The sequence below is a fragment of the Drosophila takahashii genome, chromosome 2R (assembly GCF_030179915.1).
Source record: "Drosophila takahashii strain IR98-3 E-12201 chromosome 2R, DtakHiC1v2, whole genome shotgun sequence".
Classification (NCBI taxonomy): domain Eukaryota; kingdom Metazoa; phylum Arthropoda; class Insecta; order Diptera; family Drosophilidae; genus Drosophila; species Drosophila takahashii.
Genome location: NC_091679.1, coordinates 38,240,653 through 38,267,083, shown reverse-complemented (window position 1 = coordinate 38,267,083; position 26,431 = coordinate 38,240,653). Strand labels below are relative to the sequence as shown.

The 26,431-nt window shown below is 37.4% G+C and overlaps 4 protein-coding genes across 8 annotated transcripts in view; 1 reads left to right on the top strand and 3 right to left on the bottom strand.

Moving 5' to 3' along the window:
* Positions 1-111: 111 nt before the first annotated feature.
* Mapmodulin (acidic leucine-rich nuclear phosphoprotein 32 mapmodulin) lies at positions 112-5,968 on the bottom strand. Of its 2 annotated transcripts, XM_017154799.3 has the most exons (7): positions 5,853-5,968; positions 5,283-5,626; positions 2,365-2,741; positions 2,222-2,304; positions 1,726-2,034; positions 1,200-1,445; positions 112-1,133 (listed from the first exon to the last, which is right to left on the bottom strand). In XM_017154799.3, exons 2-7 carry the CDS (start codon positions 5,328-5,330, stop codon positions 1,087-1,089), a joined length of 1,110 nt encoding a protein of 369 aa, XP_017010288.2. In that variant the 5' UTR covers positions 5,331-5,626; positions 5,853-5,968; the 3' UTR covers positions 112-1,086. The 2 variants fall into 2 exon arrangements, with proteins under 2 accessions (XP_017010288.2, XP_017010289.2); XM_017154800.3 differs by lacking the exon at positions 1,726-2,034.
* A 4,160-nt stretch (positions 5,969-10,128) lies between these two features.
* Positions 10,129-26,431, top strand: part of Elk (Eag-like K[+] channel) — a 77,161-nt gene continuing 60,858 nt past the window's right edge. For all 3 annotated transcript variants that reach the window (XM_070213394.1, XM_070213393.1, XM_017154747.3), the window contains exon 1: positions 10,129-10,249. The gene's annotated coding sequence lies outside the window, so the exon portion shown is untranslated. The remainder of the gene's footprint in view (positions 10,250-26,431) is intronic.
* On the bottom strand, positions 13,145-15,921 carry LOC108066195 (uncharacterized). Its single transcript, XM_070212831.1, has one exon. It carries the CDS (start codon positions 15,803-15,805, stop codon positions 13,232-13,234), a length of 2,574 nt encoding a protein of 857 aa, XP_070068932.1. The 5' UTR covers positions 15,806-15,921; the 3' UTR covers positions 13,145-13,231.
* Positions 16,084-19,077, bottom strand: LOC108066197 (uncharacterized). Of its 2 annotated transcripts, XM_070212834.1 has the most exons (3): positions 18,724-19,077; positions 16,461-18,657; positions 16,084-16,397 (listed from the first exon to the last, which is right to left on the bottom strand). In XM_070212834.1, exons 1-3 carry the CDS (start codon positions 18,766-18,768, stop codon positions 16,258-16,260), a joined length of 2,382 nt encoding a protein of 793 aa, XP_070068935.1. In that variant the 5' UTR covers positions 18,769-19,077; the 3' UTR covers positions 16,084-16,257. The 2 variants fall into 2 exon arrangements, with proteins under 2 accessions (XP_070068935.1, XP_070068934.1); XM_070212833.1 differs by having other exon boundaries at positions 16,084-18,657; positions 18,724-19,076.

The window sequence follows — 26,431 nt, the reverse complement described above, 5'->3', positions numbered from 1 at the left end:
GTGATTCCCCCAATAAAAGACAAATTTTTAAAATGATTTAGTTTATGTATTTCAGTTTCAATGGGCTGGTACTGACACATTTCATCTCGTTAAATAAACGCGGGTCCTGCATTAATAATAATTGGTTGCGTACTTGTTTATTAGAAGAAAAATCTTGTCTAAAATTGTGTATAAGATTTACTCGCCACATTCAATGAAAACATGCTACTGCCGTTGAATAAGTGGAAACATTTTCGGTATGTGGTAAAAAGTTGACTTAAAAGTACATAAAGGAAAACAATTTGGGATGCTCAATGTCGAGGGCATCAAGCTTAGAAAGAGAGACGTGGATAATGTTTATAAGTCGTGGGAGGTGGGTAACAATGAAAATGTGGGTAGATCGATCACCTTGCGCAGAAAGTGAATGAAGTTTGGATTTCGCTTAACTTATGCGTATTCAAAGAAGGAATGACTTAAGAGTTAGTTAAAAGATCTTAGCAGTAATTGTGTGATCGTTTTCACGCGAAACGTTGACAAAGCCGCAGTTGTACAAATAAAATATTCAACGCTGTCGGAAAGCTGTGATTTGTTGGTTGAAACTTAACAGCAAGACGCTAGATGGTTAAAAATGGTACAGGTTTGTAAATATATACTCGTTAACATAGGGCTAAGCAATTTTACAATGTGAAGCGGATTTCTTATTGCAAATCCAACTGACGAAGGTGTTGCGATTGGAACTGGAACTTGGGTTCGGATGAGGCTATAGTCATGCAATATTGGTTGGTTGATTTCTTCTCGCTTATACATATTTTTCTTTTGTTTCGCTTTGTTTGATTATTACGTTCATTTGCTCCTTCTTTTTCTGCTCAGTGTGTTTGTTGTTTTGGGTTGTTTGTCGGTCCTCTTGTTTTCTTTTTTTTTTGTCGTTTTTCATTTTCTTTAGCTTACATTTTAGAGAAACAAATTGTGGGCTTCCTAAAGGGTTAATCATCTTTTTCTATCAAAATATGATGTGTGTGGCTGTGTGTGTTTGTTTTGTGTGTGTGTGGGTGTGGTTGTATATTTAAATTTATAACGTACAAAGACGATACAGCGACAGACGAGGATTTAACCATCATGCTTTCTCTTCTTGCCCCGGGTTTGCGATTCTGCGTCTGAGGTTTGGAATACAATATTTATTAGGATATACTGATGTATTAATTATGTTTCATTCAACTCACCCCCTGCCTTTTCGCCATCCTTGCCGTCCTTGACTGATGCAGCTGATTCATTTGCATCACCATCGGCATCATCAATATCGGAGTCCTCATCCTCGTCATCCTCGCCACCTTCGCCCTCGGCGCCTTCCCAATCCGAGTTATCCTCCTCCAAATCGTCATTGTACACCTCCGATAAGGACACCTCGCCATTGTCCTCCTCGTCGCTATCATCGCTGTCGCCCTCCTCGTCGTCATCGTCACCGGAAACTGGAAAAAGCACAGGGATATTAGTTTAATACGGCTTCTACGAACAACTCGAACTTCCCTAAATCGACTTTTGAATATTTAGAAGGAATTCAGTTGGGTCTAACAATTAATTTCCATACTTTTTTGCAACATGATTTGAATTTCGAACTTCTGTTACTCGATCTTTTAGTTTAGAACCTAATAATATGGATATTTTGAATATCCAAGATTTTCCTGCAGCATTTTCGAGTTAGCGAAGTTCGACTTGAACTGAAAGAAAGTCCAGAAACGCCATGCTTACAATATGTGGCATTGGCCAGATTTAAAATGGCAAAGAACCAATAGAGCAGGATAGCGAAATTTAAGTTTGGATTGCTAGGGGGCTGTTGGGTTGCCCTTATCACAGATTGTTTTTCGGCAGCAGCAGCTGTGGATTCCCTCAGCTGCAACTCTTTGAGATACTCATCTAGCTCGTCTACTTCGTTGTCCTTCGACTGAGGAGAAGGCGGTTTGTCCTGCAAACTCTTTTTCGCCTTGACGCGCTGCTCCAAAGCCTCGAGCTCGTCTAAATCGATTTCTAAACCATTCAAACAGAAGGCATTGCGCTTATCTGCAAAGGCGACAGAAGCTAGTGTTGAAAATGGGCTAATTTTTGTGGTTACAAGAGGGCGCAAAGCATTTAAACAGACGGACAATGAGCTTAGAGTGATGGTAAAGCCAAGAGTAGGTTTTAAAAATGTTCCCTTCTAAATTCTGAGATTTTTTTGTGAGTATATGAAAGTTCTGGCGATACATACCTCCTTCTTCGTCGGAGTCGTTGCCGTTGACCTCATCGTCATCATCGCCATCAGATTGCACCTCCTCGTCGTTGCAATCAAAGCTGTAATCATAAAATAAGTTACTTTTTCAACTCTCTCCGGATGAAATCAATAAAACGTACCCATCCAGGAAGTTTAACGATGGCAGCATCTTGAAGATCTTCTCACGATAATTGTCCACCTGGGTAGCATCGTTATTAAACAGATCCAGCACAGCCAGATTTTTAAACTCCTCCAGGGGCTTCAGGGTCTCCAGATCCTTGATCTTGTTGCCGGACAAGTTCAGATATTGCAGTTTGGGGCTGGTGGTCAGATAGTTGAGGCCACTGGAAATCCGATTGTCGGACAGCTCCAGCTTCTTCAAGTTGGGCAGCTTGGGGAAACCTTTGAGTGTGGTGAGGCCCACGTTGATCAAGCTTAGCGATTCCAAGGCGGTGTATTCGTCTGTAAGGCCAACGATGCTTGTACTCCGGCAATTGTCCAGATTCAGCTCTGTGATCTAGGATTAAAAAAAATAATAATTGTTATTTATATATAATATTTAGGAAAATTACAAATTTTGATCTTTTCAAAAATATAACTAAATGTTTAGTTTATCGATACTATTTATCGTCCATCAAAATGTATTTCAAACAGCCAAGCGATATTTCAGTATATTTTATCGGAGCATTTAGGATTATTTGAGCGCCCCAGTTTGGTCACATTGGTGTAAAATTTTGACGAAAGCGAGCAGAAAAAAAAATGGAGAACAATACATACGCAAAAATCGATCAAACGCTGAGAATTTTTTTGTTGAAATGCAAATCGACATTACATGCTAAATAATCTAATTGGCGCAACAAAACGACTTGGTAAACATTTGCCGCTGCTCAATCGCCAAATTGCACATTTTTTTCGACGCAGGCGACGAGGAGAAAAAGTGCCAATTCGCGTTTATGTAACCCCAAAACATATGTGTGTGTGTGCGCCAGCGTGTGTATGTGTGCCTGTGCCTCGGCACAAAGAGGAATGCGCAAAAGAATGACGGAGCGAAACGGAATTGACAAGGGGTGGGAGAAGTGGGAGGGAGATGGCAGGAGAACAACAAGCCGGCAGTCGCAACAACAACATGTTTGACCGTGACGTATTTTAGTTGTTGCGCCTGTCTGCGAAAAGTGGGCGGGAGAAAGAGACGGGCGGGGCTGGGGCTGTTTTGTTGCCTGATAATCTACGATTGAATGTACACACATTTGCCTTTTGGAGGCTGTGCAAGTTCACTTGAGATTACCCAATTATCAATATGTCACGTCGCCACAACAAAAGAAAGAACAGCAAAACAAGAAACAAGATGGGCGCCTTCGGAGAGTCCGTCTGTCTGTCTCTGTCTAGCCGAGGAACAGTTATGTGGCTACAGACGATACTTTCTAACGTGAACTGAAAACCACAAATCGCGATGTGGGATTTATTTTTTTTGGAGAATAAGTGGAAACCGTTTGGTACAGTAAATACTTCGTAAAGTAACTTTCCTAATTTAAATAACCTATTCCAATTATTTATCAATATGATGAATATTACATTTTTACATTAAAAGAATCTTCTGAAGACTTTTCACTTCCAAAATGTTTTAAAATGAAGTGGCTTTAGAACTAGAGAATAATTTTGTTAATATAACAATATTTGTTATTTAAACATTTACTATTATCTTCTCAATAATCAAATTATTGATTAAGTTTAATATTTCTACAGAAACATTTGTAATTGAAAATTTTGAAATTATTGTTAAATTTGTCTGGGGAATTCCTTTTTTATGTTTGTGATAAAGCGATATAATCGGAATCCCCTAGGGTTCAATATTAAACTAATGGAATTTGGAAATACACAAGTACTTGACATGAAATCTGAGAACTAAAAGTAATGAATACAAAATGATGTTTCAGTATCAAAAAATGTATGAAATTCTCGCCTTTCCCTTAGGGAGTGATTACTGTATCTGAGCAAATGAGTGAGAATGAATGCACACAGCTTTTGGCTTTGACTTAGGCGCAAATGAGTGTGTATGCGTTGCTGTTTTTTTTCTTCTCGCTGCTGCGTTGTTGTTATGCGGTGGGTGCATTGTGGGTGGTTGGGCGGCTGGGTGACCGCTGATTGAGATTGAGTAGGCTGGCCGGCCAGAGCGCATGTTTATTAATCAGAAACAGCGGCTTTGTCTTTTCGCCTGCACTTCTTTTGCACTTACAGTGGGCGGAGGGAAAGGGATGGCCAGAGATGGATGTGGATGGCGTGCAGGTAAACATGTTAGAGCAAGCGGGAGGGGGAGCATAAAAGTATTATGACTGCGCAGTCAATATTTGTATGTAACGTAGCATGTATGTAAGTACATATGCTATGTGTCGATTATTTTGTGCATAAGTCGTCTTCACGTATGCATGTGTATCTTTTGTGCGTTGTACGCGTGTGTTTGTGCGGATGATGCGCGCGCTATAATGTTGTTATAGATACATTTTGGTATCAAATAACCTGAAATTACAACATGCAGCAAACACACAATCACACGCACACACAAACACATGTTGCCGTGTTTGTCACAATTGAAGGCCGGCAATAACAACAAGAACAAGAACAAAAAGCAAGGCAGCATTGCCAGCTGTGGAGATAATACAAATTCAGGTGCTGCCTGCTCTCTCTAAGCAAAAAGAAAAGATCGTTGTATATGTATTCACATACTAGCAATGCAATGTAAATCAATTAAATGGGTAATATATTACCCTACTATTTCGCAAAAACTGCAGTTCAAAAGGAGCAAACAGCAGGCAAGGCGCAAAAATGCGCGCACATGGCAACACTGGCGTCACATACATACACACACATACAATGGCATGTGTGTAGAATTTGCTTATGGCGATCAATTTTTTTTTCGTTATTTTCTTGTTGATGCCGCTACGCTGCTTCTTCTTCCAGCGCCCTTTTTTTATATGGCGTCTAAACACAAATTGAAACTAGATTTACACACTTTAATTTAGGTTTTAAACTAAGTTTGTGGCGCGTTTTTTTCTCGACTTACCTGATTTACTTTGCGTGCGCGTCGCTCCAGTTCTATTCTCTTCTCCATTGCAGCGGCACTTGTTTGTTTTGTGTTTTTTGGGTGTTTGCTTTGCGGTTGCTTTACTCCTCTTTTCCTTGCAGTTTTCCTGTGTTTTCCTTTTATTTTTATCCCCTTTTTTGAAGAAAAACAGCGCACGCACCAAAGGCAAAAAAGACTCGTACACACACGCACACAGCAACACGCGCGCTCGCACACGCTCACTCACACAGACGCAGCCTTGCAAATTTTTCTTTTTCTTCTGCTTCTTTCGGTATTTTCGATGCCGCCACCGCTCGTTTTTCGCAGATTTTTTTGTTGAAGGACTAAAAGTGGGAGGGAGGTGGAAAATTAGTTAGTTACTGGTAATTGTTTGAGAAACACTCAAAGATGCAACTGCAACTTCGACTGCATTGTAACGCATTTCCTTCGAACTTCCAGCACATGACGCGCCTTTTCAAAACTAGTTTTGGCCAACATTTAGCTGGTTTACTCGAATCAAAACACTGTTTCCGGCCGAAGGAGATGCCAATGCTGGCAACACGCACTCACCTGGCGATGCAGAATATTTAAATACTTCCAAATCAATTTTTAATTGTATTTTCAACCAAAGCAAAACGCTAGCAGTATGACCGCGGAATCAAATAATACCGTCCGGCCATTTTAACTTGTTCTAAAATGCGGATACGGTCACGCTGAAAAGTCGAAGTTAACATAGAGTATCGATAGTTTCTCGGGATTTCTATAGCACTGTTAACTTTTCGCTGTAAATGTTGGCGGGAAATGCGTTAATTTTAAATTGAGAATGAATGAATAAAGAATGGGGAGCCATTTTTAAATAGAAATGCATTTAATTAAATTGTTTAGGTTAGTTTAACAGGAAAGAATGACACTCTTTCCCCTAATTCAACAAGTTCATGATATTTCTCCATACGAAATTATTGTCTTTTGCCTTCCCATCTATAGAAATTTGTGAAATATTCGCTGATATCTAAACATTTATACTTTTTGGTCAATTTCCCTTTATTAGAAAGATGCTCTCGCTTGTGACCGTTTTGCCATGTGGATTTGAAGCAAGCAGCTACGTTGTATGTTTACATACTTGGGCGCCAATTTAAAATAAAAATCTAATAATCCTAATTTTAGGGTATTGAAGATAAAATATTAAGCATTAAAAGTTAATTTCTAAAAGTAGCTAACATTCTTAATTTACCAACTATTTCTTAGTATACACTAAGGGACATTAGAGCTTAACGTCCAAATTCCGCGTAATTATTAGCGCGGAAAATGACGCTGTTGGCAATAATGCGGCATAATCAGATGCGCGTGCATTCAGCGGTAATGCGAAGCTGCAAAACAGGGTCGCCGGATCGCGGATATAGGATTACCGTTGCGAAGGACGAGCGTCTTAATTAGCCCAGCAAAATGTGAGGGAAAACAGCACAAAAACAGCAGAATAGCAGCTTTAGCTTAATATACACTGCGAAGTCAACGAACGTCGTTCGAGGAAGTTAAAAGTTAACCTTGTGTTGACATGGCCCGTTAGCTTTTCCCATCGCATAAACATATATACGAATATACATACAGGACCTTACAAAATGGCCGCAAGGACGCGAAGTAACCCTCGTGTCCCTGAACTTGGCGGCACAGCTTTAAATGAAGTAAACGACTCAATTTGATTTCCTCGCCTCGTTTATCCCGGCCCTTTTCATTCCTGATAATTTTAATGTGAGCTTAATTCACGCCCACGCACAAAAACATGCAGGTAATTGTTTTTACCGTATCAAAGGAGGAAAATTACTACAGGCAATCTCACACAGAGAGAAAATATGGCTAAGATTCCGAAAAAATGATAAACTATTCAAAAACTATTTTAAAAAAATAAATTTAATAGTTTTTTCTCCTCTATTTTAATAAGAAATTTAATAATATGTTGAATAAGTATCTTTTAAAAATACTGTAATAGTATTTTTCAAAAGGATATATAACTATACTTTTATATTCATTATAATATCTTTTAATCTTTTCAAGAAAACTTTAGATTTAGAAAGAAAGATTTAAGTTTTAAGTTCTTCTTCTCTTATATGTATAAATATATGTATAACATATAACCAATATAAAATAATACATTTGTTATTGATACATTCAATAAATATTATGCATAGTTTTTATAGTAATTTTAAAAATTAAAAATATTTCAAGGCGAGGAAGCTGTGTATTATTTTTTCCATGTGCCTGCTCCAGCGTATCAATTAGTCCAGGTGTTCGTCCTTCTGCCTGTGAAAATTTGCCAAACGTGTGTCCTCGTTCCACTTGGGGATAGTCATAAAAAAAGAGGTGGGAACGTGTTGTTGTGGGTGGCGTTGGTCAGGCTGGTGCCATTATCTGCGGATCGGGTGCAGAGGTCCTTGAGCGGCATCATCATTGCACCATCACAATGTGCCCCTGAAGAACCGAAGAGCCGAACAGCCTAGGGGGTCTAATCTATTAAAAGCGCGTTAATTCCTGCCAATGTGCCATCTATTTGCGGTCTCCAAGTAAGAGCAAGTTCCACGGGGAGCTTTTCTTTTCCAGCCACAGAAAATGTGTATTTGTGTGCCCCGTTAACATTGGTAACTGTTGCTTTGGTAAACATCAGCTTTAATGGCTTTGTGGTGCGCACAAATAAACAGAATTGAAAACAAATTTAGGCAGATTATGGTTAACTTGGAGGGTGTGTCTATTTATTATTACTATGTTATACTGAACATTTTAAAGAGAAATTTTCAACCCATTAGAAAAGCTAAAAAATATATTTTCTGGTTATAGGAAAATATTTAAGTTAGTTTTTAATAACTGCTAATTCTTTAGACGAATTTTCTAAAACAAAAATTGTAAATTTAATTCAAAAAATTACTACTTTAATTTAAAACTTTTCCTATACAATAAAAAAATATTTTATTAATTTTATTAATTTGAATTCCATTGCCTTTCAGCTACTAAGAACTTTAAAGTTTAATAAAAATGAAGTCCATTAAATAATTGAGAAGTGGCATATTTACCTCTTCTGTTCATTTCCATTTATTAATACCATCTTTAATGACTCATTTTAAGGCCCATAAACAGGGACTAACTACTGTTTACTGCCATCTGAATGAGTACTAATTAACTAAGTAAGTATAGACTCTCTTTTGTGCTCTCTTCCTGGTTAATACAACACCGACACACACATTTTCACTTTCGGAAGACCAATCAACAGTTTGCCGTGTGGTGCGAGGGAAAGCTCGGGTCGGAAAAGCTCTCGGGAAAAAGAGATGCTGCGACGTCGACGTCGACGTCGAGGAAAAGCAGCCGAGGAAAGCAGCAGCCACAAGTTGCCTTTTCGACATTTGCAACAGTTGCTGTTGAGTGGCTTCGAAAGTCGGACGTGGCGAAAGGTATAGCGGATGGATCCGTCACTCAATCGAAACTCTTATCAGTGGATTTATCTTCCCTTTTCCTCTCTATATTTGTGTGTGTGTGTGCGAGTTGGAAAATTGAGGAAAATTGAAAACGCTTGTAACGGGAAACTAGTTCAAAGTTGCCAGCAACAATGTTGCAAGTGAAATGTGCAAATTCAAATTTCAAACAAAACGAAATCTGAAGACATAAATTATAAAAGTAATCAAAAAAATATAAACTCACACTCACGTATAGTTGATTTAATTTTTGGCACATGTTTATTAAAGCGAAATTTCGGTGATTCAACACATGTGTTCCATCCAAACAAAAAAATAAAACCTAAGAAAGGTGTTTAAGCGACTGCCATAAATTCTACGCCAAAATAAAACTGAAAGAGCAATGAAAAATCTCGGCTAATTTTATTCAGATTGAAAAATACGATTATAATCTGACCCTGCACACACGAAAAACCAAAAAACAAAACCGTGCAAATCCCAAGGAAATTTCCATATGTAATCCACACACAATCGTAGACTGTGTATCTGTGTAAATGTGACTCGGACACTGAGAAAAAAAACTACCAAAGCTACAGTTAAAAGTGCTTAATTTTCATTGAATTTACAAATTTTTCGATAAAGTGCTACTTCTAATTTAGAGAATCTTTTAAAAATTATATTTTTATACCCTTGTAGAGGGTATTATAATTTCAGTCAGATGTTTGCAACGCAGTGAAGGAGACGTTTCCGACCACATAAAGTATATATATTCTTGATCAGCACCAATAGCCGAGTCTATCTAGCCATGTCCGTCTGTCCGTCTGTCCGTTTCTATGCGAACTAGTCTCTCAGTTTTAAAGCTATCGCGATGAAACTTTCCCGAAAGTCTTCTTTCTATTGCAGGTAGTACATATGTCGGAGCGAGCCGGATCGGACCACTATATCTTAAGGCTCCCATAGGAAAATTCAAACAAATATAAGAAAATTCATTGTAACTTTGTAGGAAGTAGGCGTTTTGATTCTTGACTACTTAAAAACAAAATTGGAATTCCTGGAACTGCACCGAGTAGGCATTACTTTATCTACAAGGGTATATAAGCTTCGGCTGGCCGAAGGTAGCTTCCTTTCTTGTTAAATATACATTTTTGTCGGTATTTAAAAAACAATAATTTTATTTTTAAACGATTTTTTATCGATTGAATCTTTCTATAAAGTTCAAGCTTGTTTAAAATTTTCTAAAATTCATTTCGAGAACTTTTCTCTGTGCAGAACATATTTACAATTCAACAACATTTTTGACACGCGCCTGAAAAGAAATTTCGTTACGATTACGCTTTTTTCCTTGGGTTTTTCTCTTTCCCTGACTGCTGTTTTTCTTCCATTATTTTTTTTCGGCTTTCCCGCAAATAAAGTTCTGTTGAATTGATTTGATAACAGCATAGAACAACCAGCAACAAGCACAAAACCAGCAACGAACATCGGCAATCGACGACGCGGCAGAAACAAATTTACCCGCTCCTCCAGGAATAAAATGTGAGTACATATGTATGATTTTGCGGATGATTCCCCTGATTTGCATTTCAAAGGTTTTCTGTGTGTGTGATTATCGTGTCTGGGCACCCCGAAAATGTCAAGCGGCTCACGCTGCGTATGATTGATTGGGCCCCAGTGAGCTTGTTCCATAATTATGTTAACGTGTTGCGTGGTGAACGGATTTTCGTTGGCATTTTCCTATTAAAGCGATTTGATTCGCCGAATTTTCGTATTTTTGGCAAAAAAGGGAATACTTCGTTAAATGTTGTGTACCGATATCGAAAGGTATTGAAGCGAACTGAAATCGATGTGTAAATATGGAAATATATCAGGCATATTCCATACAAAACAAAAGCTTTGCGGTTGAGTGCTTGTGAAAATATGCATGTGATGATAGCATCCATTAAATTGATGAATAAAGAGCGAAATTCTATTGTTTCATGAACTAACATAATCGACTATTTTTTTAAAGAATTTTTAAGCACTTTAAGGGTTTTTAGTTGCTTTATAAGTTTTTAAGGCAATTAGCTTAGACTTAATTTTATTTGCATTTATATTTTGAAAAAGATCTTAGAAAATATGAATATAAGTTAATATAAGAATTTTAAATTTAAATTATCCAAATCCGTCAAAACTTGGTTTATATTAAATCCAATCCTAACTGTTATTCTCTCTACACCAAAACATGCCAAAATGCTGTGTTATCCTCCTAACCAAACTTTAAAACTTCTTCTTTGCACTCTGCGAAGCGCGAATTACCATCCGTCTTAAGAAGATTTTGCCCTAAAGTTGGAAGCGTTTTAGTCCTTGTGTAAACCTCTCAACTTTTGAACTGATGAAGAAACTACAACTTCCGCAGAGATTGAGTTGAAGGTTGGGTTTTTAATCTAAAAAGTTTAATTAGCTGATGGAGCAGCTTGTTAACTTGCCTTGGCCGCTGAGCCAATTAGACAATTTTCCAATTATATTTGTATGCAATTGCCTTATTTTTTAAATCGCCTTTCGGTTGCAATTAAACGGAATTTCCTTTTGGCAGGAAACTCGCTTAATTGGTTTTAATAACTTAAGCCACTTAGAGGCAATTATGAGGCAACCGCCGGAGCAGCAAACATAAACCATCGCACATTTTCCTTTAGCATTTTTTCCGCTCCCGTTCGAGTTTCCCGATTGTTTGCTTCCCTGCCACGGGGCATCAGCCGCAGCTGCTCCAACGCATTTTAGCACCTTGACACCTGTCCTCTCACCTGTACGCGTTTGCATTCCGGCGTTGCATACTTCGCGGCGCCCGGCTTTTGAGTGATTTACCCCTTATCTTTCCTCTCGTTAATAAATGAATAAATTCATTTAACAGGGCTTCACTCACTGTTTATTCATTTTAAACGTTTAAGTTAACAGACATTCATTTAGTTACTTAAAGATTATTATACCCGTTACTCGTAGAGTAAAAGGGTATATTAGATTCGTGCAAAAGTATGTAACAGGTAGAAGGAAGCGTTTCCGACCCTATAAACTATATATATTCTTGATCAGGATCACTAGCCGAGTTGATCTAGCCATGTCCGTCTGTCCGTCTGTCTGTCCGTCTGTCTGTCTGTCTGTCTGTCTGTCCGTATGAACGCTGAGATCTCGGAAACTATAAAAGCTAGAAGATTGACATTTTGCATGCAGATTCTAGGAGTTCCTACGCAGCGCAAGTTTGTTTCAAAGGGGTGCCACGCCCCCTCTATATACGATTTTAAAAATTTCAATATTTTGGAAAAGTACAAATGCAGTTTTGTTGTGTTTATTAATAACTATCGAAATGTAGAAGACATTTTTTAAATCGGACCATTCGTTAATAAGTTACGGCGGATCCAAGTTTTTATCTCCATCTCCTTCGCATTCCCTTTAGCTTAGTAACGGGTATCTGATAGTCGGGGCACCCGACTATAGCGTTCTCTCTTGTTTTGGTTTCCATTTAACCTATGAAAAAATATAAAAACATTTTGTGGCAGACTTTTTTGCCTTATATTTTGGAAGCTGAATATTATACTTTTTAAAATCTACCCACTAAATTTTAGTAAGCATATTGAAGCGAAGATAATAAAACGGAACTAAATTTAACTTCCTGACAAGGCGTGAGTATGAATAAAAAATTTCACAGTATGAAAAAGGGTGACGCAGTAAATTAGCATTAAATTTAATAAACCAGAAGAAACTACTTGGAACTGCCCACATTGCAACCAAAAAATTCCATATAAAAGTTTTTTACTATCTAAAGCCCTCGACCGAGTTTTGTTGCTTTTTCACTTTGATTTTTCCCTAGTTTTTCCCCATTTTTTTTGTATTTCCCCCTGGTTATGTAGTTGCACTTGTGCTGAAGAGTTCGCGAAAAAGAGGGGAGGAGAGGAGGCCCGCGTAGGTTGCAAAATTCAACGGTCGAAGGATAGAGGACATGCGCACGGGATGGGAATTGGGCTTGGATGGGTATAAAAAACTGGAATTTTATGGCACATTATTATTTTTACTCAGGCAGTTGTTCGCATTGGAATAAATTTTGCGGAAAAGGATGCACGCGAAACAGTTTTATCTGGCAAATGTTAATTTTAATAAACTTTATGTGCCATGAGTGGGGGATCTTTAAGGGTTGTGTAAAAGTCATCTGAATGAACTGCTTACAAATGGCATGACACCGGGTAATCGTGAGTTACTTGCCTCTCAGGTCGTTGGCTCGGATTTTTACTAGGTAATGTAAGCATATTTGATATGAATATCACTTCAATGTGTTTAAATGGATAAAAATTAAATTATTATGAAAAACTGAACGATATTATCTAAACGATGAACAAGTGAATTCAAAATGAAACTAAGTTTCTAGGCTATATTCATAAATTATAAGTTAAAAGCCTTATTGATTTTTAGTTCCTATCATTTTATATTCAAGAACAAGAGGACATTTTATATCTATTCAGAATATTCAAGTTTACATTCCCTACATCCATTTTATCCCAGCGGACATTCTTCAGATCGTTTTTGTATCCTCAGTTCCACGATCTCCTGGCAAATATCAAGGGCCTTACAGTATTTAGAAAGGATCTCGCGGGTACGGACTTTCTTCTGTTGTTCCTGGGCATGCTGTTGTGGATTCCGCCGACATTTTAGAAAATTCTGGGTGTAATAGTTCTTTAGTTCCAATTGTTGGCGTCTCTTCTGCATCCTCTGCATATAAGGTCGCAATTCGGATTGTCTCCTCCTAACCAAATTGCATAAAGAACAGACCAATCGCTTCGATGGCACCTTCTTCACTTCCATAACTTCCTTTACCTTGGGTTTCTTGTGCTTCTTTACTTTCTTCTTGTTAAAGATAGTCTTCATTTGAAACTTTTCCAGATCATTGGGCTTGAATAAATCCGGATATGATGCAAGAAAACTTATTTCAGAGCCATAAGAGTCTATAAAGTCTGCTATTAGATTGGAAATTACCAACGGCTTTGATGGAAAACTCAAACGTATTTCATCATCAGAATTTTTTGAATAGGTGCTACTATTCGGTGTCTTATCACTTGGTATACCAATTAGAGTTTCTCGAAAAGGAGTTATTTCTAGGCTTTCTGACGGAACGATTTCAGAATGTTTACTAACCACTTCGTTCTGTTGTTTCTTTTTAAATATAATGGGACGCATTTTGTTGACGATAGATAAATGTTGTTTTACATTTATGTACCAACCGTGGTGATCTCCACTAACGACCTCTCTCTTGCTCTCCTGATTTTTAATATCATTAGCAAATTGGCGTTTGTAGATTGACACTGCCGAACCACTATATTTGTCTTTTAAGCCGCCGATAAACGATGAATCAGTTTGAGTCAGACCTTTTAAGATATCGTGGATGTATTCATTCGCTTTCAGTGCTTGTAGATTAGTTAAAGATTGGGATTTCTTTTGGGATACAAAACCCTGTCTTAAATCCTCAGTTTTATGTTCCTCTGTTGGGGTCTTGAGTAATAAGGATTCCTTAAATATTGACTTTTTTGAATGGGTATCGCTGCTCGAATGTATATCGCTAATCTGACTTAAGGATGTTAGTTCCTCTGGAATATGGATTTTCTTTAGCTCGTGACTTTTTCTTTGTATCACAGTTGTTGATATTTTTGACTCTGGATCTTTTTCAAGATTCTCCGAATTTATTAATTTATCTTTTTCCATTAGTAGGGAATCCCCTTGATCATCAGTGCCGTATATTCCATCATCTGCATCGCTACTATTTCTGGGTTTTTCTATTCGTCTCGGTCTGGGGCGACTTTCTATCGTTTTAGTAGAACGTCTTGAGCTAGCGACACTTTCTAGACTCGGATGATCGGCAATAAACCTGTTCAATAGCGAATTACCGGAAGTGGGTTTATATTTATCTGCAAATCTCGTTGCCTTTTTTCTTAAATTTATAGTTAATTTATTTTCATTGGCCATCTTTGTTAGGGTTATCCTTGAATTTAAGTCTTCTAAATTCGTGGTCGTTTTATATTTATCTCCTATTTTCGAGCTACTTTTTTTTCTCAAATTTACAGAAGAGGGTTGATATCTATCTGCCAAGCTCGTAAGGGGTTTCCGTAAACTCATTGCCGATTTTGAGAAGCTTTTTCCAAAGGGTAAATCTTCCTTTTCTGAATTTGAATCTTTGAAATTTGTTTCGATACTTCTTGAATTCTTGCTATTTTTTTTTCTCAGGCTTTTTGGTTTTTTACTTGAATTTATAGATGATTTATTTTCATTTACTGACTTTATTGGGCCTTCTCCGGAATTAAAATTAACTGATTTCGTGGGAGTGTTGATTGAATACTTTTTATATATATCTCCTATTTTCATATCACTTTTTTTTAAATTATCGATAGATATCTGTCGAGATTTTCTTTTTTTTGGCATTGACTCCTTTTGTTTTTCAATTGTTTCTTCCTGAGTTGGAATCAAAATTAGAGGACGTCGTTGAATGAGTTTTTGTAAATGCTGTAGCTTCTTGGACATTTCTTCTTTTAAGTAAGGATCGAAGGACTTTTTTAGCAGCTGGTCCACTTGCTGTTCCTCACGCTTCCAAGAAATCCATTGTTCTGGAGTGGAGAACTTTCCCATATTGAGGAACCTTTGGGGTTTCAAACGCTTAGTCGTGGTTTTCTTTATTGAATCACTGCTTTCTGCGTTTCGAAAACAGGACACCAATTCCTGGTAGATGTGCTCATCCAAATCCAGACCGCCAGGCAGCTGGTTCTCATTACAGGGTATCTCCAAGTCCACAGAAAGTGGAGCTTTTCTTGGAGCTAATACTCTAGCGTTCTGCTCAATGCGCCTGCGAATGTTCGACAGTCGCTCCTGACAGTCGCTGGCATAGTAGCTCCATGTGGCCCTAAATACAGAGTCCTTGTTCGGTGGTCCAAAGTCCAAGGCTCGCAGCAGGGGCGATAAATTTTTTATCTTGTCCCGCAGACAATTTCTATTCAACACACGGCTGTTTTTCAAAATGTTCATTGTAAGGGCGATATTCCCAATTTGAATACTTGCAATTTTTATGTTTGGTTTGGTTTTCATGTAAAGTTTTTAGACAACTAATAAAACCGTTTGGCTTACTTTCTTGAAAATTTGTTCGTTTGGAAGGATCAGCCATTTCATTGGTTTTTTTGAAGATGCTAATAAATTAAATAAGGGGATATATACAGTAAAATAAAGGCAACTCAGATCACACAAATTTTTAAAAATTATTTTAATAATATTTAATGGAATTTTTTGATGCCCGATAAGGATTTCATTTTTTTATAATTTTCTGTATTTACCACCCTTATAATTAATAATTATTAATAAGTAATAGCTTGACAGTTAAAAATACATTTATTCAGTTTCAGCAGAAAAACACCTTGTCCGTTGATAATAAAAATACATGTATAAAAAACCCAATTGAAGGGGTTTATACATTGAGATCCATTATCCATTATTGTCCCAGGCATCTGGGGCCCTGGTCGAGACCAGTTCAACTCTGGTTTGGTTCAGGGCCGGCACCTTGTTTCTATCCTGGAAAGTCGCAAACGATCCTCGATAAGGCGGCCACATAGGCTCAGCATGTCCAGACATTGCTCCAATTGGTGGCGCATCCCGCTAAGATTCGACTTGCAACTAGTGTTGGGTTCTGATGAGCTGGTCAATGTGGAACTGATCCTTAGTGCTGAAGGCTTAAAGACTGGTTCCTTACCCGAAACTTTTTCTTTACAGCATTCCTTGCTCCTTTTGTTCATCTTAAGATAGTAACTCTTCAACGCTTCGCGATTCTGGCGCTTTTTCATCTCAACCATGAATGGTTCATCGGGCTGACTGTTCAGTCGACAGATATCACATAGTTCACAGGTATTTCGGTTAACTTCCGTTTGACAAGAAACCGTTTTTCTTGGTGTTCTGCGCTTTCTTGGACAGATTTCAAATCTAAAGGAATGGTATTTAGAGAGTTTTCGAGAATAGAACACCCTTCTAGGGGGAGAATCAGTTTTCTCCAACAGCTTCTTGGTCAAAAGACGTCCCTTCGCTAAAGCGCTTTGCCGATCATCTATCCTTGCATTTCTTTTCCTGGGTTCAAAAGAATTTGGCCAAGGAATTTTGTACCAGCCCCTTTTGCCAGCAGGATTGACTTTATGCAAGGTTAAGAAATCTCTTTTGTGCGTCTCTATATCGATGGGACCGAAATGGATGAGATCGATGGGCCCGGGATTGATATTGGAGAACTCTATCCTTGGGAGCCAGGATAGGGTGGATACATTGTCCGATTGTAAAAAACCTCTGAAATCCATGCTGTTACGGTTGAAGGTTTCTTCTTTGTCCGAGTTATCATCGTTGATTGATTTTTTGGAAATCTCATCATCACTTACTTTGGCAGAAGCAGATTTAAATTGAGAGTTTTTGAGAAAATGCGAGCTAGATTTCATACTCCTTTTACGTATTTTATAAGGGTTATTTTGAGAACTTCTAAAAGTATGTGAACCTATTTTGAAAGGCTTCGTTCGATAGCGCTTCAAAAGATGTTTGGTTCCCCCTATATTAAAAGGGCTCCATCGGTACTTCTTAATAAAATCGGACTTAGATAGTTTATTACCAGACTCTTTTTTAGAAATTATCGAATGAGAGTTCTTGAGAAAAAACACGCTGGATTTTTTGCTTCTAGCAAGTGTTCTTGAAGGTTGATTTTCACTGCTCTCGTTAATGTATGGATTCGATTTTATACTATCTGACGCTATTTTAGAAAGATTCAATCGCGAGTTTTTGAGAGCATGTGGGCTTGAATTTATACTCTTGGGACCTATTTTTAAAGACTCTCTTATCTTACTAGATCTAAAATTTTGTAGGAAACGCTCCACAGAATCCATACTTCTTTTTGACTCCAGTGCTGGGAGCTGCGACTTTTCTACAGAATTCCGATTGCTGTTAATCTGAGTTTTTGTTTTCGTTTGCTTACTTAGAGTCCTTTTTAAAGACTTTTTTTTGCTCTTAGTCGGATTTCTTGGTTTGTCTGGTGAACCATTTTTGATATTTCTACTATATTTATAAGACTTGCCATTTTTTTGTGATTTTTTTGAAGGAATATTTGGATTGTAGTTATTAAAATCTTCAGAATTTTTTAAACCACGTTCTGACTTTTTTGTTTCCAACTGATTACTGTTGGATTTGATCGTTGGCCGGTTTGAAGTATAATAATCTTTATCTAAGGAGTTTGGGGAATCGCTTTTGTCTTTTCTTTGCCGATCATCTGATTCAAATTGCTTACGCTTGGTAGAGCCAAGGGGTATATTCCCTAAATCTATATTATATTGGGGAATGCCGCTTCTGTTCCAATATTTCCTTGGAGAATCATCAAACTCAGACCTTTTAAGCTTGGCAGAACCAACAGGTATTCTCCGAACACCTATGAAGTCCTTGGGAAAATCCATATTCCCAACATCTATGGTAAATTTGGAAGAATTACCTTTGTTCCAATACTTCCGTGCCAGATTATCTAACTCCGACCTCTTAAGCTTAATAGAACCAAAAGGTATTTTCCCAATACCGGTGGTATATTTGGGAAAATAGCTTTTGTGCCGATGTTTCTTCGGCGGATCATCTAACTCAGACCTCCTAAGCTTTGTCGAGCCAACGGGTTTTTTATGACAGTCGCGGCAAACTCGATCATAAAGTTTTATCAGTTTGGGTAGTTCGGGATCCTCAATAAATCTCAAGTAGTTTCCATACTTATGGCTTGCTCCCATGTTTTTCACAAAGTTGTTTGAAGGCTGTTGAAGAGGTGGACACCATGAAGGAAGAGAACTGAAGTTTTGACCCAGGAGATTTGGTGAAATCCTTCGGAAACCACCAGCGGTCGCTGAGGTGATGCCACGTCTGAGACTCCTCATAATAATAGGACAACACTGAATATACAGAATTTAACGCTTGGAATTTTACACAACTCGAAATTTTGTTTATCGGTAGCATACGCTTTGACTAATGTCTCCAAGCAGTTGATTCCTAGCCCTCCTCATAGGGATTACGTCCTAGGTAAATGATTTGTCCACTCGGTTTGTTCAATTTCGAGTCCCGATAAATCGGTTCATAGCACTGGCAATTGGGGAAATGTTGATCCCTCAAGGGCTGTAGCATCGCAGGATCCTTTTGTTGGTTTGAAAACTGCTTTGGCAAATTGGGGGCACTTGGCATTATCCTCCGCACCTGCTGACCTAATCTCGTGGCCATAACTGTCGCCGAATTGATTAAAAATATTACTTGAACAATTTATTAACAGAAGAATAAAAAATGGTAAAAACATTACAGATCTGGACTTAAAATAAAGAGTCAACTGAGCTAGCACATTGTAATTACGAAATAAATATGAGAGATTATTTTATGTTGTAACTTTTTGATCGGACCAATTATTGGATGTAATTTTCGTAATGGGATTTTTTGGGTCTCGCTAAAGGTATAAGAAAACCCTATTCTTTAAAAATAAATAAGTTTTTATACAAAGCCCCATAAAAGCTTTGACATTTAAATAAGTTAATTTCATGGGGGAAACAATGTCAAGCTTATATTTTAATATTTCGTCTCTATATATATGAGCTGCACTCTAGCAAAATTAAAATATTCACTTTCCTCCTTTTTGTTCCGTTTTAACTTTATAATGCAGGCAGATGCTGGCGACGCAGCCTTCCGTTTTGTTTTCCCATTTCCCAAGAGCGTTTCCCATGTGCGCCGCCCACACTCGCAATGAGAATAAGAATAATTGTTGTCTGTCCCTGCCTTGAATCGCATTTCTATGCACATTGTGACCGCGACAAAGCCTCAAAATGCCTCAGGGAAGCCGCAATTCTAGCCGCGTTCCTTTGGCCAACTGGGGGAAATATCAAGGTGCGAGGAAATGAATATTTTCATACTTACCAAATTGCAGGCAAAGACAAACTTAATTTGCTGTAAAAATTCCCTTGCATCTCAGGTGCACAAAATACTGCTCTGGAAAATTATTAAAATTTCTTTTAAATTTTGCGTTTAATCACCAATTTATTTCTTATAAAAACCTTTATAATTTAACTTAATATTTCATAATTTTTCTTACTTAACTTTTTAATAATTTGAATCCTCTGAGCGTTATTAACCACATATTAGAAATACAAGGGTTATTGCCCCACTCATTATATTTAGTACCTCACATTTGGTAATTATCCTATTGTTTGAAGAAAAGCGGCCATAAACTTACAGGTATACATGTGGAAAATGATTTTATGATTGAATACAAAAGAACAAAATACCCTTGCCAAGTTCAAGTTCCGACACAGTTATGGTTGTGATCATATGGGATGTAAAAAGAAAATTCTCCTAGAAACAAGACACTGAAAGAAATAAACTGTTATAGAAAATTATATATGCACCACACACAATGTTAGAACTTTCTTAAGATTTATTAATTTCAAATATTAGATTTACTAAAAAAAGCTGAAGATCAAGGTTGGCTACTTCTTTAAATCCCAAAGAAATCGAACATGGATCGCATTTTTTCCAGTGCCTGGCAGATGAGATCGACAGTGCATATGGCTCTCTGACATCATAGTTAATAGCTTTTAGCAGTACTTTATCGCTTAAGTTGTTATTTGTGTAATTTTTTTTTTTTTGGCAAAACAAACGAAGCCTGTTTATTTACTCCCCGTGAACGTTGTGTGTGTTTGTGCATAAAACATAAATTCCCAACGTATCGCATTGGACGCTAAAATAACACAGCTGTCGTTTGCAGTACTGCCACCTGAATTTGAGGCAAAAAGGGGGCCAGATAAAAGTGATTTGTTTAAGTCAATTCCAATGGGGCCATAAACAATGCTGCAGGAATTATAAAATTAACACAGTTTCTGCCCTGATGAACTGTCCAAGTCGCTGGCCCAAGTGTAAACATTCGTTGATGGTTTATTAGCAATTAATTTAAATATTAGCGTTGCCGAAAGGTAAGGCGAAAGGTAGATGTCGGCGTGCCAGCGCGTGGCAAATAAACATGCTCCAAAAATAAATGCCAAATTATCAGTGAGTAAGTCTCTTCAAAGGTTTCAGATAAATTAAATTTAATTGTTATTAGTAGGCAATAACCAGCAGCATTAAACATTAAATGGTGAAGGTGAATGTTTCATTTCACAATTATCTTTCTTTTTATTTCAATAAATTTAAATCGAACCTAAAACATTATTTACGGCCAATAAATAGGTAGTCCTCGTTTATTGCTTTTAAATCAAGCTTTAAATAATAACAATTAATTATAAATTGACTTCCATGCCCGCGGTTTTCCAATTATCTAAATATGGTGGGAAACCTTGTGGCGTTTCAATTAATAATGAATTTCCTGCGGTTAACCTAATTCCCCTTGAAAAGAGCGGGCGAATGCGAGGAAGCATTTCAACATTTTAATGCATTCAAGTGATGCCGCTACTGATTTCACGCTGCCAATTCCAATTCCATTTCCATTGGAAGTCGAAGCTGACTCAAAGCATAATTGCAAACAATTAGCATGCTCCAGGGCCCAGGAACTCTTGGCATCGGCATCGCAATCGACGGAGAATATGCTAATGATGATGTTCTATCACAATATAAGTACTCACTTGACATCGCTCTGTCAGTCGCATTGTGGTGGCTGGGCTGCGTTATTCGCGGAAAGGAACCCAGGTCTAAATCAACATCAGAATCAGATTTCATGCATGTCAGCCAGAGCAAACATATCCATATGTTTGTTTAACAGACAGCGCAGTTCGAAATATTAGCTTTCAATTACCATTACGATTTTGCTTTAATTAATTTAATTGAGAAAATAATTGAAATAATTGTATTTATATTTAAAAATCATTTCATTAAAGTTTGAAAAATAAAATAAATATGCTGTAATATTATCTTTAACATATTAACCTTAGTTGTACAAATTCAGGCTAATTTTCTGGATAATATTCAGCCAGTCACTCGGGTTGGTTTTGTCCAGACCAGCTGGATTATTTGATTTATTATTTCATTGGCATAAGGCAGGCATTATTAGGCTCGGTCCCCCTTCCAATGTTTATGTGTACAGGCGACAAAAATAGCACCAAACAATGTGTTAGCATGTGCTTGGGGCTAAATGAATCTATTATGTTGGATATGTTCTGATATACATCTGATTTTTGTAGGACTATTTCAAGACTTTTTATATCAGAAAAAAACAGAAAATATTTATACAGTTGGCATTTAAAAATTTGTACAAGTATTAGATGGTCCTGTTGAATTAAATTATATACAGTGGGGAGCAAAAGTGATTCCATGTTCAGAATATGCATGTTTGACAGATCATAAAACGTAAACCAATGAAGCAAATGAAACAAACTTTTTTTTTCTCGATTCCTTATTTAATTTGTAAGAAATAAACTCAAATACCTCAATAATACAAAAAGAAATGTAAGAGAGAAAATTAAAAAACAAAAACAGAAGGCATGTACTCAGTTTTGCACCTTCCGTTATTCGCACTTGTTTTTGCTCTCCCTATTTTCTTATCATCAATACTTGCAGATTTACCGTGTTATGTCTTTTTCACTTATTATTCGTTTTCATAATGAGGAATATCGCACATTTCTTATAGTTCAAAGTAGATTTAATGAATTAAGAAATTAGTCTCCAATTTATATCTGTAAAATGAAGAAATTATCGCGAGGTACCGAAAATAGTATTGTTTCCATGACTAAAAGTGGTTGTTCGACACGCACAATTGCTGAGAAGCTGAAAATTAGTCAGTCAGTGGTGGTCAAGGTGAAAAAGAGACAAAATGTTTGTTCCGAAACCGTATTGAATGGTCGCCGCCGCCTTCTAACGGACTCTGACGCTCGACTTATGATGTCCAACATGAGGAAGGATAAGCTTTTAACACCAAAAGAGGCTTCTAAGGAGTTAAATAAAACCGTTAGTCGATGGACAGCCAGAAGAGCACTGGGTAGAATTGGATATATCGCTTCTGTTAAAAAAAATAAACCAGCTCTATCCGAGAAAAATGTTAGAGCTCGGTTAAAATTTGCAAAGACACACAAAAACTGGACTATAGAAGACTGGAAACGTGTTATCTGGTCGGACGAATCCAAGTTTAACCGTTTCCAGTCGGATGGCAAGCAGTATTATTGGCATAGGCCCGGTGACAAGCTTCAGAGACATCATGTAAAGCAAACCGTAAAGCATGGAGGAGGAAATATAATGGCTTGGGGGTGCTTCACATGGTGGCACGTTGGGCCGTTGCACAAAATTGATGGGATAATGCTAAAAGAGGACTATTTAAACATTTTAAAAACCCGTCTTCCCAATTTTCTCGATAAGACTGCCTATCCTGAAGGAGAAATCACTTTCCAACAGGATGGGGATCCCAAGCACACGGCGAAAATTGTAAAAGAATGGTTGGCAAAACAAAAGTTTAAGGTCATGGAGTGGCCAGCTCAAAGTCCCGACCTCAATCCAATTGAAAACTTATGGTCAATTGTGAAGCGACGGCTCGGGCAGTATCAATCGGCCCCATGCAACCTCCACGATCTCTGGAGACGCGTGGAGATTGAATGGAACCAAATTCCGAATAAAAATTTTACAGAATTTAGTTGAGAGTATGCCAAAGCGCATAAAAAATGTAATAGACAATAAGGGTCTTTGGACCAAATATTAATTTGATATTTTTTTACAATTTTTCATAAAAGGTGCAAAACTGAGTACATGCCTTCTGTTTTTGTGTTTTAATTTTCTCTCTTACATTTCTTTTTGTATTATTGAGGTATTTAAGTTTGATTCTTACAAATTAAATAAGGAATCGAGAAAAAAAAAGTTTGTTTCATTTGCTTCATTGGTTTACGTTTTATGATCTGTCAAACATGCATATTCTGAACATGGAATCACTTTTGCTCCCCACTGTATATGTTAAACCCTTAAAATTCTCATCGAATTACAAATAAATTAACATAATAGACGTTAAAGAATGCACCCAAGATCATCCACTTTTTGCCACGCCAAATGAAGTTTACAAATTGCAGATTTTACTTTCCACAGAAACAGACACGTGCATATACTATATCTATATATATTATACACATAGTAGAAAGTGCATTGGGGCAAGGTCGGTTTGCACAATAGAATATGCCATGTGCGTGTATTTGGTGGGCTGCTTTGCATTCACGTCTGATTGACTTTTTAATGGGCTTCACATTTGATTGAATGGAAATTTTACAGAAATTAAGCAATCAATTGCGCAGATCGCATGCAGTAAACAAATATGCTGCATTAGCCCGTCGATTAATTTTCATAGCCTTGTTGCTGTCCTAATCAGAGTCAAACTTTTCCCGAAAACCCATTATTTAAAATTATTACATACGTGGTTGGTTGGGAAAAAGTATGCTAATATGCCAAGTACCCAAGCAAATATTTGTACAAACCCTTAAACCAAAAAGGGGGGAAGCCAAAGTCAGCAGCATTAATGGCAACAATAACAGCAAACAGCCGAAGTTCCCCCAACAGCATATGGGAAAAACGACCCAAAGCTAAAGCCAAAGTTATGCCTAAGTGGCAGCTTTTCCCATTCTCGCTACAGAAAAAACCGCACGAATTTCCCGCCCTGCGGCTACCAAAATAAATTAAAGCGGACTTGGCAACTTTTTTGCCTTGCCCTGTATTTTTGTCTATTTTTTAATTTTCTACAATTTACCCACATAAATAAATTCAAGGAAAGTGAGTGGGAATGTCCTGTGGCCAGGTCTAATGATTGAAAAAAGGAAGAAGTGATAAAAAAAGTGGCTGCGGGGCAAGGAATACTTTCTCTCTCTTATTCCCATTCTCTTTCCTTTTCATTTTCCTTTCCTTTCAACTATTATTACCTTTTATAACGTTTGAGACGTGTATTTACTTTCCTCGGGGATGTTTACTTAAATCCTCTCAAAGCCAAAACGCCTTCACTTTTCGTTAGGGTACCACAAATTGACCGGCCTGCTGTAATTTAATTTGAATTCTAAGGGAAAGTTTACACCAGTTGCAACAGTACGTATACAAAAAACACGGTCATAAAATATGCAACTTTGAAAAGAAATAAAAAAGCCCAGTTCGAGGCAACAAAAGAGATTAAATTGCGTAGCAGTAGCCTGTCAACATTGGCCCCAACTTTTTGTTTGGGCGCATTGAACTCGCTTTAAAGCAGGAGATAATATAAAATGTTGCCGTTTTATTTATCTTTCGACATGAAAAAGTTTGCGCTTTAAGCGTGTGCGCTAGCTAACATTTACATTTTGATTTTAATAAGTGGGGATCTAGGATGAACATGTGTTTTTTAAGCTTACTTTTTAATGACTTACATATGTAAAGATACTTCCTTCTTTCTGCAAATCAACCCAATTAGTGACTGCAGTCAGAAACTCAATTTCATCACGTATACGTCATGTGGCGCGAACTGATGCCATCATTAAGCTGCGTTGGTCCTCGATAGCAGTCATAAAAATCTATTAAAAATCAATTTGTTAGCGGCAGCTGTTGGTTGTCTTTTCCTAATTCGAAGTCCAGAACTTTATCCCCATCTAGTGGATGTCTAATTAAAGTCCTCGACCCGGTAAATGCCGAAAATTAATAAGCGCAACACGTGCAGCGGGGTTTTTTTCCCCTTGTTTGTTAAGATGTCTTCCTATTTTTCTTCAATATTCTTGGGTGGTGGTGGGTGGAAAGTCAAGGCCTCCTGGACACGGGCAATCCGCAAAGTTTGTCGGGCAAACCGCTTTGAAGTCTAATAGGATTAGTTCGCCCTGTTGTGGGCGTGTCTGTCTATGACAAATAAACGCCCTTCAGCGGCTGTGTATCTGTATTTCTTTGGCATAAATAATATTCAATAATCTACACTCAGAAAAAAAATCGCCCTAAATTTTAGAAAATCGCCATACTTTGAAAATCGCCTTGAAATTCAGAAAATATTTCTATTTTTCAGAAATATTTTTCTAAATAATAAGAAAAACTTACCCTGATTAGATCAACTCCTCTTGTTATCCACTTTTAGAAAAATTTTCTGTTATTCAGAAATTTTTCTTTCAAACTAAGAAAAAATCGCCTTACATTTTTGAAAATTGGCCCAATCGGTAGCCTAGGGGTCTAATGCGAGCGGATTATTTGTTTTCTACGCTTATATTCGGAAGCGTGTGTTCGATCCCACGTCGAGGCGGACATTTTTTGCGTCTTTTTTTTTTTTTTTGCGCATTAAAATGTATACTTTAATACAAATAAGGATTTAGGTAAGCTAACACACACATAATGGATAAATAAGGGTATAAACCTAGAACCCAGGAGAACAGAATGAGAATGTACTTTGTACAGCGCCTCTCGTGATGCTTCCCTGGCGCAGCTAGTAGAGTGTTTGACTGCAAACTGTGAGGTAAGGGGTTCGAATCTCGCGTGCGACCAAAATGTTTTCCTCAAGATAGTGAGTTATTTGATTTTTATGCTTATCATTAATAAATAATATAATAATTTCAGTTATTATTTCAGTTACAATTAAAGATTAAAAGTGTGTTTGTGTACAAGCATCGTGACGTCATCCATGTGTTTAAATAGAGGAGAGAAAAATAAGTTGAAAAACGAGAACCCCAACAACAACACCCCACACCGACAGACTCCACCCAGTCGGCATAACTCCCGATTCCCCGATTTTTTTTTCTT

Excerpts from the sequence above, each read along its gene's own strand:
- Mapmodulin (XM_017154799.3), bottom strand. The coding sequence starts at position 5,330 with ATGGAGAAGAGAATAGAACTGGAGCGACGCGCACGCAAAGTAAATCAG. Across the intron at positions 2,742-5,282 it reads GCGCACGCAAAGTAAATCAG|ATCACAGAGCTGAATCTGGA; the intron begins GTAAGTCGAGAA and ends TTTTAATCCTAG. Across the intron at positions 2,305-2,364 it reads TCGTTAAACTTCCTGGATGG|CTTTGATTGCAACGACGAGG; the intron begins GTACGTTTTATT and ends TTATGATTACAG.
- LOC108066195 (XM_070212831.1), bottom strand. The coding sequence starts at position 15,805 with ATGAAAACCAAACCAAACATAAAAATTGCAAGTATTCAAATTGGGAAT.
- LOC108066197 (XM_070212833.1), bottom strand. The coding sequence starts at position 18,768 with ATGAGGAGGGCTAGGAATCAACTGCTTGGAGACATTAGTCAAAGC. Across the intron at positions 18,658-18,723 it reads TTGGAGACATTAGTCAAAGC|TGTTGTCCTATTATTATGAG; the intron begins GTATGCTACCGA and ends CTGTATATTCAG.